Source organism: Erigeron canadensis, chromosome 8 (genome assembly GCF_010389155.1).
Source record: "Erigeron canadensis isolate Cc75 chromosome 8, C_canadensis_v1, whole genome shotgun sequence".
Taxonomy (NCBI): Eukaryota; Viridiplantae; Streptophyta; class Magnoliopsida; order Asterales; family Asteraceae; genus Erigeron; species Erigeron canadensis.
In genome coordinates, this window is record NC_057768.1 from 32,378,184 (window position 1) to 32,393,819 (window position 15,636).

The 15,636-nt window shown below is 35.0% G+C and overlaps 1 protein-coding gene across 1 annotated transcript; it reads left to right on the plus strand.

Annotated features, from left to right (window-relative positions):
• Window positions 1–9,732: 9,732 nt before the first annotated feature.
• Window positions 9,733–15,059, plus strand: LOC122579885 (protein IMPAIRED IN BABA-INDUCED STERILITY 1-like). The gene is made up of 9 exons (XM_043752145.1): window positions 9,733–10,372; window positions 11,217–11,501; window positions 11,909–12,229; window positions 12,740–12,967; window positions 13,174–13,271; window positions 13,697–13,787; window positions 13,951–14,397; window positions 14,539–14,671; window positions 14,747–15,059. The coding sequence occupies exons 1-9, from the start codon at window positions 9,998–10,000 to the stop codon at window positions 14,761–14,763; spliced, it is 1,995 nt and encodes a 664-aa protein (XP_043608080.1). The 5' UTR covers window positions 9,733–9,997; the 3' UTR covers window positions 14,764–15,059.
• Window positions 15,060–15,636: the final 577 nt, after the last annotated feature.

Sequence of the window (15,636 nt, forward strand, 5' to 3'; positions counted from 1 at the left end):
CTTAAAAGACTAGTTATGAATTATTAAATTTGCTTGATAAACATTTGCTAAGAAATTTCTAAAAGAAGGCTTATATTTGAATTAGGTAACATCTTGTGGAAGGTTATGGGAATTTAGAAAAGACCGGGAATAAATTGTTTAGCTCTCATACATATGAATCAACAATTTATATCAGATATACACAAATGATGAGTTAGATACAGGTAAGTTGGAGAAAAAAAAAAAGATAAAGGTTAAGGGTGTAATTGATTTATTTCTTCGGTTCCTTCTATCGGCACAAACCGATAAATATTTTCTTTTACACCATCTTAATCGGCTTTTTTGGCATGCTAAACATCAGCTTTTTTGACCGATTGTAATGAACGTTGACACTTGACACCATGCATAGTTATTAACTTATTATAGTTTTTTTCTTAGAAATACAATATTGGCACATATCTTAATTTTGACACCATGCGCACGACACGTTTAATTTTGGGCTTTTGGTGCAAATTGGCAAAGTTTGCTTAGTCGATAAATTGAGACATCATATCCATTTTTTTTTATTTTTTTTTAAAGTTACTTTCGATTCAGACGTGCTGGAAGCAATTTTAACCAACAAATCGTTGGACCTCCAACCCCCTTCTCGTGGAAAATACCTTGAGATGAGAAACCCAATACTCGAACCCGAGACCTTGAGAAAAAACTCACCTCCGGGGCCCACATAGTGGATTTAGAAGATACCACGTTTTTCTTTTTAAATCAAAACTTACTAATTTTTATCTTTATTACATTATAAAGCATTAGTTCTCTCCTTTTTATTTTTTAACATTCAATTAAGTTTTTGAAAACCCTATAATGCCCCTATCATTTGTTCACTAATATAAACTAGAGAAAGCACCACGTGTTGCGGCGGTGAGATGATGGGGTTGATATGTCAGGTCAGGTCAGGGAGGTGATAGGTCATAGAGTGTGATAGACAAATGCCTTAGCCATACGGGCTCCGTCCTCGGATTTAAAAATTCGTCAAAAGTATATCGAATGGTACCTCTAATGAAAGAGCATGAAGTTTTAAGAACACCTATATAATTGTTTATAATTTATCGATGTACGGTTTTTGAGATAAAAGATTTTGAATGATTTAGAGGAGTAAAATGATTTATGGAGGCAAAACAAAAAAATGAGTGGTTGAGATTTGAGGAGAAAGATGGAAATGAATGACTGAGATTTCTACTAAGAGTATTATAATTATTTTAAGTATATTTAAATTGGTGAACAAATAATAGGGGCATTATAGGGTTTTCAAAAACTTAGTTGAAAAGTTAAAAAAAAAATAAATTAACAGGAACAAATGTTTTATAAGAGCATTCACAGTCGTAGGCACTCATCCTCCAAAGACTAGTCCCTGTCAGCACCACACCAGTCCAAGGACTAATCCCCCAAAATACCCACAATCCAAGGACTAGTCTAGGACCTACCATTTATTTATTTTTAAACAACTAAAAATACAATATATATATATATATATATATATAAACTTGAAAAAATCATTCAATTAATTAAAAAAACATACTTCATTCATAAAATTTAAACAAAATATATAAAAAAAACTTAGAAAAAAAAATTAAAACACACATTAAACTAGAAAATTAAAACGACATTTGATTCTTCTTTCTTTGAAATTCCACTTGTGCATTGTAGTTCTCAATCACTGTGTCCCAAAAAATATCACCCTTTCTATCGGTCCCAAAGTCCGGATCTTCAGACACATCGAGTCAACACTCTGTCAAAATCTTCATCTCCAACTCGGTCCAAGCTTTCTTCGTCTCGGGTGGGTCAATTGCAGCTCCCTTTTTGCGACTCGCCATGCGTTTAACTTTCCTTTTTGGGATGGATGACTCTGGTATATCGACTGGTGGTGGCTGTGGTGCGACTGGTGGTGGCTGTGGTGGTGGTTGGACCGCGACTTGCGGTGGAAGTTGGGTTGAGGGTTGTTGTTGTTGGGATAACCATTGTTGATAGTGTAGACATTGTTGGTATTGATAATTGTTTGGTGATGGTATGTAAGGTGGATACTGTGGTGTGGATGGTGAGTTGTGAGATACTTGAGATGGAGCGGAGGAGTTAATGGGCGAGAAGTTAAGCGTCGCGTTATAGAAGTCGTCACCCCTTTGGTTGCTAAAGTTTCTAGACATTTTGATGGGTGTTGTTTTGGAAAATTGGGTGTTGTTGGTTGCTATGTGATGGCCGGCGGGTATGGTATATATGTATATATGTGTTTGGGAAGACAAAGTGTTTGGGGAAGAAGACAATGTGTATATATGGTGCATGCATGGGTCGGTCAACATGACCGTTGCTTTCTAACGTTTAAAATTTTGAATTTTGCCTTCGATTTAAAAAAAAACATAGATCCATTCGTCTCTGCGGGGACGAGGTGCTCTAGAACGAACCATGGACGAGTGACACCTAACGGTGTGCACTCGTCCTAGTTGCAGGAACGAGCGAGGGACGAGCTAGAACGTATCCACTGTGAATGCTCTAAGGTCTCTCCTTATATTACCCACTTATTTCACACTTCTTCCACTATTCATCAGCTTTCTCTCTCTTAGAACTCCCCAAGAACACTCCTTCCTTATACTACCCACTTCTTCCCCACTTCTTCCACTATTAATCCATTACTTTATTATTTCATTTTTCTTTTTCACAAAATTAAACAAACACATTTTATTATTAAACACACAACATTACAATACTTAGAAATAAAACATTAATTCATAAAAACAAATTAACCTACAAATTAAACCTAAGAATTAAAACATATTAAACTAAAATACAAACTAAACCTAGATATCCTTAAAATACGGCTCGTACTTATCCATAAGGTTTTTACGCGAAGTCCTGATCATCTCCAACTCGTCTTCATCTATACCAGTGGGAATTGGCTGCTGCAGAAGCTTAAACGCCTCCCTGACCTGCTTTCGGAAGCGATGATCCTCTCTTTTCTTCCGCTCATCCTCTACTCTCATCCTATCCTCATCAATTTTTCTAATCTGCTCTTGTTGCGGCAGGAGCATTTGATCAAGCTTGCTCAATGCCATTTCTGACCCACTCAAACCACCATGGCTAGAAGTCACATGTGAACCACTTGACAATTTCCGGCTAACATTACGACTCGGTGGTTTCCTAATTGGGTCGTCTCCAAACAACCGGTCCAATGCCACATTCGGTTCCACACTCGTATACACCCCAACGTGTGCCTCATCCTCACCTAAATCAGCAAAATCAGTTGCGGTTCGTTTGGCAATACTATGGTCTTGCCAAAAGGCGAGACAATCTTTTAGCACATCGTAGCATGCCTCATACTGAAATCAGGTCAGACCATGAAGCTTTATATAGAGCTCATGAGCAGAGTTATACACTTGCCTGTCATCTGCACCACTCTATTGTCCTTGATCCTGCAATCTCTTCAAGATTGCTCCAAACTGCTTGGTGGTTTTCTTGATCTTGTTCAATTTCCCTTGTAGTTGACTCTTGTTGCACTCTCCCGTTGGACGGTAGTCGTTGAACCCTTTGATCACTTTAGCCCAAAACATTGTCTGAATTTGTTAATCCCCACAACCGAGTCCTATGAAGCATGTGTCCATGCCTGAGCCCACAACCGAGTCCTATCCGCTACAACAACCTTATTTTTTTTGTCAACCGTTTGGGCGGGGCAAGAACTTCTTCCACTTCTTCCTCTGCAGAGGCGACACTAGTTCGTGTTGGTTGAGACGAAGTCTCACCTACTGGCCTCTGGAATTGGTGAAATTGTTGATTCGTAGCTTGATATTGCTGAAATTGTTGCATTAACAGGAACTGCTGAAACTGTTCATTAAACACGGGTGAATTCAACAAATGCGAAAATGATTGGTTCATAGCACTTGAGCTGCTAGATGCCCCTATCATATTATACGACGACATGGACGGGGGAGATCCCATTAGAAGAGATCCCCCTTAAAAGCAACGAGTCAAAATCTTGATCGATAGTATTTTGGTATTGGTATTGGTATTGGTTTGTGTTTTGGTTTTTGTTGATTCTTTTAGGCATGGTGGATGAATTGTTGAGAGAAACAAATGTGAAGAAATATGAATTGTTGAGAGAAATATGAGTAAGAAATACGAAATGGTGGTGAAAGAAATGTAATGGTGATAGTTTAAAAAGGAAAAAAAGGGAGGTGCGTGCCTAATTATTCAAATGCAACGACTATGAAGTGAATTTTTTTTTTAATTTACTTTACAACGTTCACAAGCTGCGGACCCCACCTCTCTCCGTACACAAACGCACGTCTCAACTTGGAAGAAACTTGCTGGATGTGGGTCTGGAGGCAACCGGTGCTAATAGCGTCCAACCTTGGTGGTGCGTCGAACGCCGGAAAACGCACGTATAAGCAACGGCCTAATGTAGTAGAGATAGAGATGGAGATAGAGATTAGATAGATTTACCTAAAATAACTATAATACTCTTAGAGGAATTCTTAGTCACTCATTTTGCTCTTTCCCCTCATATCTCAACCACTCATTTTTTTTCTCTCTCCTCCACAAATCATTTTATTTATCTAATTCATTTAAAATCTTTTATCTTAAAAATAGTATATCGATAAATTATTAAAACTATATGGGGGTTCTTAAAATTTCATCCTCTTTTATTAGAAAGGTCATTCGATATACTTTCGAAGAATTTTTAAATCCGAGGTGGAGCCCGTATGGCTAAGGGCAAAGCCCGTCAGGTAGATCACCCCATCACCAATCACCCTTATGACCTATCACCCTTTATAATCAATTACCTCTTATGACCTATCACAATCTATGATTCATCACCCCACCATCTCACCACCGCATTGCGTAATAAAAAAATAACACTACACCTTACCGTTAAAAGAGTTCAAACAATAGGCAAAAAGGTAATGATATTCGTACCACGTAGTTTAATTAATTTATCACACAATACAACATTTTGAACATACTGTATAAGTTACTAAAACACATGTATGGTAGATTTATCATATAAAGTGTATCACTTCTCATAGGCAAAATACTGCACTTTGTTTTCCCATTCTTCAAAATGTAGATACCCACCAGCATAAACATAATTTATCTTTGTGTGAAGCTGCTTTTTATGATATATGTAGCATCTTAATCCTTAGATAACTTTCACCATAACATGTGGGGCCAAATTGTGAAAAATTTTGGTTTCCGTGGGCAAAGTGAAAAAGGGAAATGTTGGCATACTATTTTTCCATTGTGTTCAAACCAAGTGTTTTTCCCACTTTACCCTTTTCCCTTTTCTTACTTTAATAATTAATTTTCTATGCTAAAAATATTTTTTAGTTATTTAAAACAAAGATAATATACATATACATATAAGAATACATTAACTCAACAAATACAAATAGAAATGATCTGCCAACACAAACCACAAACCCAAGGACCACATACACTAGCTACCAGCCTATCAATACCATAATGTAAATGGCAACTAACTACCCAAACTATAACCCACATCCTAAAACTCACATGACCCGAGAACTACAAACTAAAAACAAGATAAGTCCTATGGACTATGGTGATCGACCAATTATTATGTGCATTAATGACTAAATAATACAAATATTGTGCATTAGTGACCCCAAATTATGTTGGAAAATTCGAGATAACAGACAGATAACCGGATACAAATCAATCTTTGAAGGCACGTGATCGTTTTACCCAAACTATTCAATCGGATACAATCAAAGATTAAGAATTTTCTGTGTGGATGTGTTTGAGAGAGAAGAACCAGAGAAAAAGAAAAGAATGATCAGAACCTTTTACATACGGGACATATATTGATATATATATATGTTGGCCCATAAAACTGCATAAACGGCAGTTAACAATGGGTTTTTTGAGTTGCCACATTTGGTCCCTCCAGTTCCGAAAATTAAATTTTCGGAGGGATTTTCAATATAGCAATATGTCGGAAATAAAAAATTTTCGCCAGGGGCTGCCGCCCCTTGGACCCCGCTCCCAGGGGCGCTGCCCCCGGACCCCCATACCTTAGGGGCTTCACCCCTAAGGTCATAACAAATTCAAATAGGCGTGCACTCCGCACCACCAATCCTATATGATGTATTATTATGACGTTATTGATCAAACAAGTTAACCCAATTACACTAAAATATCCAACAAATTATACTAATACTAATACTATATATAAGTGTTGGTCACGAAACAAGTAATAAGTTACAGTTATGTCCTAGGTAGTTGTAACAATTTTTGCTTTGTTGGATGAGAATAACAAAACTTAGTTACGAAATTCATCATAGAGGTTTTGTTAACTTGAAGGAATCGATATTTGATTACTTCTCCAACACTACTTGTTATTTCTTTCTTTCATTCGTTCATTCGTGTAGGCAAGTAAGTAACTACAACTCTACAAGTAGATAGTATCTCTCAGAAAATATTTCAAAAGACAGATTATTATTTCCTATAATCGTTTGGCTAAATTAAAATAATAAAAAGGAATTATATCCGACTATGACTATAGAATATTTCATATTGTACACCCCATCCACTTTTTTCCCCCTAATCTCTTTGTTGACTTGTGACATTGATAATAGGTAATTATAACCATTATTAGCTCATACTAATAAAGTGACAAAAAGCGAGGTGTTTTTTTTATTTACAACCTCCTCAACAGGACCTAATTCTTGTATGCGGAGTATGAGTGTTGTGAGACGTAGATAGTATTTTTATCTATACAAAGAAGTAGAGATACTTATTCCAAAATCTTTATTGTGTCAATTTCATTTTGATATTGGTTCCTTTGCATGATACACAAGGCAAAAGCATGATAATGCTAATTAATTAAAATAAGAAGAAGATTGTCTCCATATAAAATATCTATAAGTATGATGTTTTATAATGTGACTACATAAAAGTATGAGTTCAATACCGTTACTTTAAGTTTTATGATCCAATTATATTATAATGGTATAGTGGTATTCATAAATGCAATTCATCCATTGCAACATAATAGTATTTAGATAGAAGCATTGGTCCCCAACAAGCTACATAATTATTAATAATTATCACCTAAATTATATCGATAGCTTATTATTTTATTAAATTCATACTAAATTATAATATACATTTAAATTTAAATTGTTAGTATATCAAGATTGGTTCCCAACAATATTATTACTCCGTATTTTCAATTAGTGTTATGCGTGTCATTATATACTTAATCCAAATACGGAGTACTTATCAAGAATATTGACACTTAATATGCAACCTTATCTATATCTATACTATATTATAAAAAGAATAGCCCTCTTTATTTTTGGTAATGTTGAAAATATCTTAGCATCCTTAAAATGCTTTTACATACACAATCCTTTAACATTAATGATTAAATTACGCTATCAATCCTTTTATCACTTAAAATATGTCCATTAACCTTTACAACAATTATATACACAACTCAACGCCGTTCCACCACCAAAAGTCGCCAAACCATCACACCATCGTAGTTACCGCCGCCGCCGCATCGCGCGGGCACCGTGCTAGTAACAATAAAGTAAATTGCTTGATATTGTTAAACGACACTATTATAAAAAAAAAAAAAGATGTATAATAATCTAATTGGTTGAATTGTATCATTCATGTAAAGTAATGACAATAGGAAAAAAGTTATGTAACTTTATTTGTAGTAACATTTTTTATGAATATACATCGACCGATAATGTTATATGAACATTATTCTAGTGAATATCACTCAAGTATTAGAAAATGTTTGGGGTAATAATAAGTCTTTTATAATGTATGAGAGACCTAAAATAAAATTAACATGATTTCTATCTAACATAAAAAGACTATTTTATAAGGATATCGGACTTGTAAGAGATAAAGATGGACCGATTTCCTTCGCTTGGTCCAACTTCCAAATTAAAGTGAGATGATAGATATTAAACCTTAAAATATAAAATACACCATTTCAATCATCTTTTAAATTCCACACATCGTTTTTTTATCCGAAAATAATAGTATAATCTATCTAAAGTTCTAAACCACTTAATCAAAGAAAGCAAAATAAAACAAGATAGTGGTTGATCAGTTGGGTAACGTCAATTAAGTCAAAACCATCCACATAGGAAAATTCTTTTGTTTGTATTCAGAGAAGAGAGAAGCTAGTCAGCTACACGGAATATTTCTCATTGATCATCTCCTCTAACAAACAGAATATTTTAGGATCAACATAACGTGAGAGTAGTATATGAAAAATTGTAAATGGTAAAACTACAAAATGATAAAAGTAATAATATATTATTTTTAAAAATCGATATTATGGATAAAATAGAAAAGATTTTTATAAAATAATCTCTTTATATTATTAAGGAAGAATACCCAAGACATAAAATAAATTTATGTGTGAGTCAACATTGATTTTCTCATGTTTATGTGGACGTCATGATCTACTAACCAATTTTTTTTACTTTTTATGATTTTTATTGTTTTAGTGATATTTATATGTGTTTATATATTAGATGTGTTGGTGAAGGGATCAAGTGGAATTAAAAGAAAACCGTGAGAACCATTAAAAAAACAACTCTAAAGGCTTAACCCTTAGAGTTAAGGGTTACCCCGTACCGTAACAAACCGTCACTATCTCTTGGATCGCCGCCCATCAAATCCATACCATTTTCATATGCGTTCGGTGACAACCCCTTTAGAACGGATGAAAGCAATGGTCGTACCTTATCCATACATTTTCAACACGTAACCCATATAATTTTTTACCAATAATTTTTTATTTATTATTATTTTTTTTGGAATGGTTTTTGTTAAAGAAAATAGAAAACAAAAAAAATAAAAAACTACACCAAAAAGGTGAAAGAGAGAGAAACTAGTGGTTCTTTACATATTTGTTGTTCTCACATTAAACTTACCCATGTGTTATATATATATATATGTCTTAAAGGAAAAAAGTATATAAAAAAAATATATAAAACCCTTCGTAAACTTGAACTTTTTTTACAGAGGACAGTGACCCAAATAAAAAGAACATATACAGTTAAAAATAAGAGAATACATTTTACTCAAATATTAATTATTTCACCTTATTGATTATATTGAAAACAAATTCATTCAACATACTCACATTTTATGTGGTAATTAAATCTAGTTTATATATATAACACAACAACAATAACAAAAACTTAGAACCTACAAATGAGATATGAGATGGTATGACCTAGACAATTTTAACCTACTTAGAAGAAATGGGGATGGTACTTGTGCAATACGGCGACGACGGTAGTTTAGTGGTATCAGTGATGGTACTATTGGTGGTGCTTTATTAAAATAAAGGTTTGGAGGGTAAATTAATTCATTAAGGGCAAATTTGATATTTTATAAAAACTTTTTCCATAATAAGCATTTATTAAGGGTAGTTTAGTAATTTCATATGTAACTATTTTTAAAAATAGGGTGTGATAATTTTTATATGGAAAATGATTGATATGTTAAAGACATGGATAAATCTAAACATATGCTTAATACCTTAAATGTTTAACATATGTATCATGAGTTTTTTTTATTTAATCTTTATCATTCATTTTAAAATGTATCTTAGTATTATTCTTGGGCATATTTTTTTTTTTCCATATTAATCGTTATCTTTTTATAAAGGAGAATATTTATATTTATAACACCAATGTTTAAAAATGCCTTTAGAACAGACAGTAGCGCTACTGGATTTCAATGTTTGTTGATCTCCACTCTTTAACTCATTTTTGGCCAACATTTCTAGAGAGAGAAACAAAAATACAGACTCGCTCCAAAAAGTTTCCAGTGAGCTTTACAACCCAGATTGAAAAACTGAACCCGACCCATTTAACATTTTGCTGATTCTTGATCTGGGTTTGATCCAGATTTTCTTAAACTTGAGTAAAAATCAAAGCTTTATTAATGGATTCATGTTCCTGACCCATTCCAACAAATGGGCTGTGTGTCATCAAAACAGACAGTATCAGTAACGCCGGCGGTGGACCATTCCGGTGGTTTACATGACAATGCGGCGTCGGCGTCGGTGGGGGCCTCTTGCCGGAGCATGGATGGGAATGGCAGAGGTGATGTGGTGGTGGCTCAGTTAGAAAATATCTGGAAGAAGAAGAAGAATACAAGGAGTGAGTCAGGACTCAGTGGGAGCGAGTTGGGTGAGTCAGGAAGGAGTAATATGAGGTTTAGTTTGAATAGATATGTTGAAGTTGAACAAGTGGCAGCTGGTTGGCCAGCTTGGCTTAGTGCAGTTGCTGGTGAAGCTATTCATGGTTGGGTGCCTTTAAAAGCTGAATCTTTTGAGAAGTTAGAGAAGGTTTGTCACTTTGTTGGTTTTTTGTAAGCCATTAAATTTACACACACATTTACTGTTTGATTTTAGTACTTTTTTACTGTTCATTGATGTGAAAATTTTTTCATTTTGATTTCATTTAGTATCATGGTATAGGTATAATGTGGTTAAGGGTTTATATCTAATGTTGATTTAAGTGGATTCAAGTGGACGTGGAGATATGACCATCTACGTCTCAGCTCTACCATACCTGCCCTGGCAGGAGTGGGCTTTGTTTTTGTTGTTGCATTCAAACCAAAAGGATATAAGGATTCCGAATTTTTTTCTTCTTATTTATACTTTTATATTAATTTAGAGATAGTTTGGTAGATAATTCTATATTTTTGGTAGAATCCTTGCTTGCTCTTCAAAATTTTGCAAAAGGTTGTTCGAAGGGTAACCTTAATTCGGATTTGAGGATTTCTATGTCGGAACCCAGTGTGACCCTTCCCCAAACACCTGTCTTTGTTGACTGGCATGGGAGTGAGTATGAATCCGTCTGATTAATCTAATATAGATGATTAGAAAAAACAGAATAAGATTTGATATACAGTGGAAAAATAAGCTTCAATAATCAGATTTACCACTATCTAAATACTCAAATTGCGCAACGTTAAATCAGGATGAGAACAACACCAAATTTTCTCGTTTTATGTGATTTGTCATGATATATGTTCATTTTGGTTTTGTGGGGCACATCCCCATTATCTCGTTAATTAGAATGCGCAATCATGGCTTTCCTTTTGTATCTCGAACAAAGATGGATAGAAAATTTGTGTTGCTAAGTGTTTGTTTGCTAATGGATGTGGTATCAAATTTGCGTATATAGGTTGGACAAGGTACATATAGCAGCGTTTTCCGTGCTCGTGACCAAGAATCTGGGAGGATAGTTGCTTTAAAGAAGGTGCGGTTTGACAATTTTGAACCTGAAAGTGTCCGGTTTATGGCTCGTGAAATAGTGATTCTTCGTAGACTTAATCATCCAAATGTTATGAAACTAGACGGGATAATAACCTCGCAGTTATCATGTAGCATATACCTTGTCTTTGAGTACATGGAACATGATATTTCAGGACTCTTATCATGCCCCGACATCAAATTCACTGAATCCCAGGTTTGACTTATTAGTATACTGAATGATATAATTTAGTTGAACCTGAGAGATTCACTAACACTTTTTTCCTTCCTTTTCTGTTATTTTTGTTAGTTATGTACTTATGTAATGTATTAAACATGATTGTAGAAATTATTTAATTAATAAGAGCATGTATTATATTTGTATGCCACCTAAGTATATATTGGGTTACACCGGAATAGTAAGGCGACCCAAATATCAATATGATCTTGTTTGTGGCAATTTGGACACTGTAAGCATTTGACTTGACCTGCAGTTATTTCAAGCTAGTTTTCTGTATTTGAGCCCGATTTGACCTGTTTCCATGCAAATATGAAATATGTTAAATTACTGCCTTGACATTTTATATCATCTGAAGGATACATCTGGATATTTCAATGAAACAGATTAAATGCTACATGAAGCAGTTATTGTCGGGGCTTGAGCATTGTCATTCACGTGGAGTAATGCATCGGGACATAAAAGGAGCTAATCTTTTGGTAAATAATGAAGGGGTTATGAAAATAGGTGATTTTGGGTTAGCAAATTTCTGTAATGTGGCTCGTGCCAGGCGTCCATTGACTAGTAAAGTCGTCACCTTATGGTACCGACCTCCTGAACTTTTATTGGGGTCCACGGATTATGAAGCTTCAGTGGATCTATGGAGTATCGGGTGTGTATTTGCAGAGTTTCTTCTTGGTGTACCTCTTCTGCAAGGTAGAACCGAGGTAAAAGTAGTTTGAATTCTGATCAAATGTATAGCTTTTCATTCAAATTTACTTGCAATTTTTGGTTTAACAAGAGAACAATCAATAGCCTTGTTCATTGATACAATTAGCATTATGCTATTGACTTAAGGTCTCTAAATTAGTAGGAATGTGTAGGGATTTTGACTTTTAAGATTTTCTAAACTAGTTAAAAGTTGGCTGACTCTTCAAGCATTTTTGACTGAAAAGTTAAATTCGATACTGATGTTGAATTCTGAAATCAAAGCTACCATACTTGCATTCAGTTTCATAAGTTGCAATATCTCTATTAAATTCAACTCTTTAGATTTGAAAAAATGAGTATCTTTGACTTGCAGTCCAATATTTGATAAGTAGCATGCGTGACTTTCAAAAGTCAAAGATAGAGATTTTTTATAAACTAAGTAGGATCTCATTTCTACCAATGTCAAGAGGAAGGTTTTTGCATTGTAGAATGTTGTTAAATTGATTATGTTGTTACTCTAACTTCAGGTTGAACAAATGCACAAAATCTTTAAGCTTTGTGGATCGCCGTGTGACGATTACTGGAAAAAGTCAAAACTGCCGCATGCTGCATTATTTAAACCACAACGTCCATACGAAAGTTGTCTATGGGAAACCTTTAAAGATCTGCCAAAGAACGCAGTGGATCTTATAGTAACTTTGTTATCAATCGAACCATACAAGCGTGGGACTGCCTCTTCTGCTCTTGCATCAGAGGTAATATTCACACTGCTCATTAAGTTCATGAATTTGCTTATGAAAATCAGAACACTTATCAAATAGTAATTTTTCATTCAGTACCAAGACTTTGAACCATTGAGACCTTTGATTTATTGGGTTCTAAATCATATTGTTTTTCAAGCATCCTCTTGCATGGATGTATGTTGAAACTTTAACGTTTACACTTCAATATGATATTACAGTATTTCAGAGAGAAGCCGTATGCATGTGAGCCATCGAGTTTACCAAAATATCCTCCAAACAAAGAGATTGATGCAATGCATCGTGAAGACTCAAGAAGGTAAATGTTTTTCTGGATACATTGTTGATTTGTTTCATACAGTATCAAGTTTGTCAAAAGTTGACCACATCAAACTTGAATCTAAAAAAAAAAAAAAGTGGGTAATTGGATAGGAACCCCCTGATCCCATGTACCATTTGGTACCCACTAATCCCATCATGTCACATTTCAGTGTTTGAATGAACTGATTATGCTGATGAGATATCTCATATGCAACAAAATCGACGGGTCAAATAGATTTACCTAACCTAATTTAGGTTTACACCCATTACATAGAATGGCTACCCTTTTTTTTCACAAACATGATATTTGGCCATTTTATCTACTGGTTGCTTAAATAATCAGAAATTGTAAAACACTTCATCTGATTATCTGTTTACTTCAACAGCAGAAGCACATCTAAACATAATTTATCTATTTTTCAGGAAGAAAATTGTTGGAAGAACACGAGGGCCTGAAATGTCTCGAAGAGTAAATCGAAAACCAAATGGCGCGAGTAAATTGGCGCCTGAAGAGGTCTCTTTCCCTCTCTCACTCGCCCACTCTCTCTTTCTCTCTCTCTCTCTCTCTGTGTGTGTGTGTGTGTGTATAGACAAACACAGACACACTATATATGTGTGTGTGTGTGTGTGTATGTTTATTGGTTGAAATTCTTGTTGACGAATGACTATTTCTACAGAATTTGCCAGCCAGATCTAAAGTTAGGTACAAAATCAGTGGAAATAGTTTATATAATCAGAAAGAAAGCGATATAATCATAGGCTTTGAGCCGCTAAAGCCCCCGGTAAATGCAATAGACCATGAGTCTCAAGGCGACATTTTGTTTTCGGGTCCTCTACAAGTTTCAGGTTCAAGTGGTTTTGCATGGGCAAGAAGGCGATTAGATGATTCTTCATCTTTAAGATCACGCAGTAGGTCGAGTTCAAAAAGTCTTATATCCGAGCCTTGGGTTACACATTCAAGAGAGCCAATATGCATTGAAAATATTGAACGGAACAGGTCTAGGCGTCAGGATTCAAAAGTTGAAAAGTGGAGCCAGTTAGATCTGCCCAAGGCCTTTAATGGTGATTGTGATGATTACCCCTCTCGAGATCTATCTATGGCACTTTTCAAGAAAATCGATTTAGTAAGTTCATAATTCTTTCTACAAAATCTAGAGGTGGCATCATTTATTTATGAGTCTGTCAATTTTGGGAGGAAAAAAGTAGGCATATTGTACCAATATATATACAGATTCAAGTTTTAAAGGTTTTGAACTTTGACACAGATTTATCACAATCAAGAAGACAAGATTGAGTTTTCGGGCCCTATAGTATCTCAATCCCATCAGATAGATGAACTTTTAGAGAGGCATGAACGCCAGGTTCGCCAGGCTGTTCGAAGATCATGGCTCCAAAAAGGTGATGAACTGTTAAACTATCATCAAGAAAAGATTTGTTAAACACCATAATTCTTGAACATCTCTTTTCTTGCAGGTAGGAAGAATGGCTAATGAACTGAATATTTCTTGAATCCGGTCACTTGAAGATCAATGAATCTTGTAAACCACATACACTTTGAGAATTGTTTCTAACAGACCAAACTTGTTTGCTTATAACTAAGCGAACATGATGGTCCTATGGTTTTTTTGATCATCATCTTCCCAACTGCTTGACCTGCATTGATTAGTTAGAGCAATTCTAATTTATCATCACGTAGAGGTGACTGAATATGAATGTACAGCTATAGAAAACTTGCATGAATGTTTATAGTTTTGGATATATTCAACAATCCATTTTGCCATTTTGAGCATTAGTTTTGTGAGGGAGTTAGAGTGTATAACTACTAGTCAACAACCTTAAGTTACAAGGATGCATTCATAACTTACATGACCAAGACACTCTGACCTGAAAACGTGTCGTATCATGTAAGTGATTGTTGATCTTATGAACTCAAAGTTGATGACTCGTGAAGTTATTACCTGTAGGCAACTTTCATAATAGATCTCTTGTGTCTTGTACTTCAATTTATCCTTGCCGGTTATTATTGATGACATTGACACTTCTATATGGGTCAAAGAAGTAGTCGCTGACTTTGACTCTTCAATTGGTTCGTTAGATTTTTTATCACCCTCCAGTTCTGATAACTCAGAGGCTGGTCACGTTTCATTCGGAGGAGGCTGGGTGTTAGATTTTTTCTGTAACGAAGACTTCCAATTTTGAACTTGAATGGGGACGTTTGGGCATTGATGGGACTTAACTTTCTTCCTCTGATAATGCTATTTAGCCTGTCTCCATTGCAAAAGAAAACGCAAACGCCCTTGACCCGGATCAACTTGTGGACTGACACAAGTTACTCTCCCATAATAACTGGATTACTAACAGGC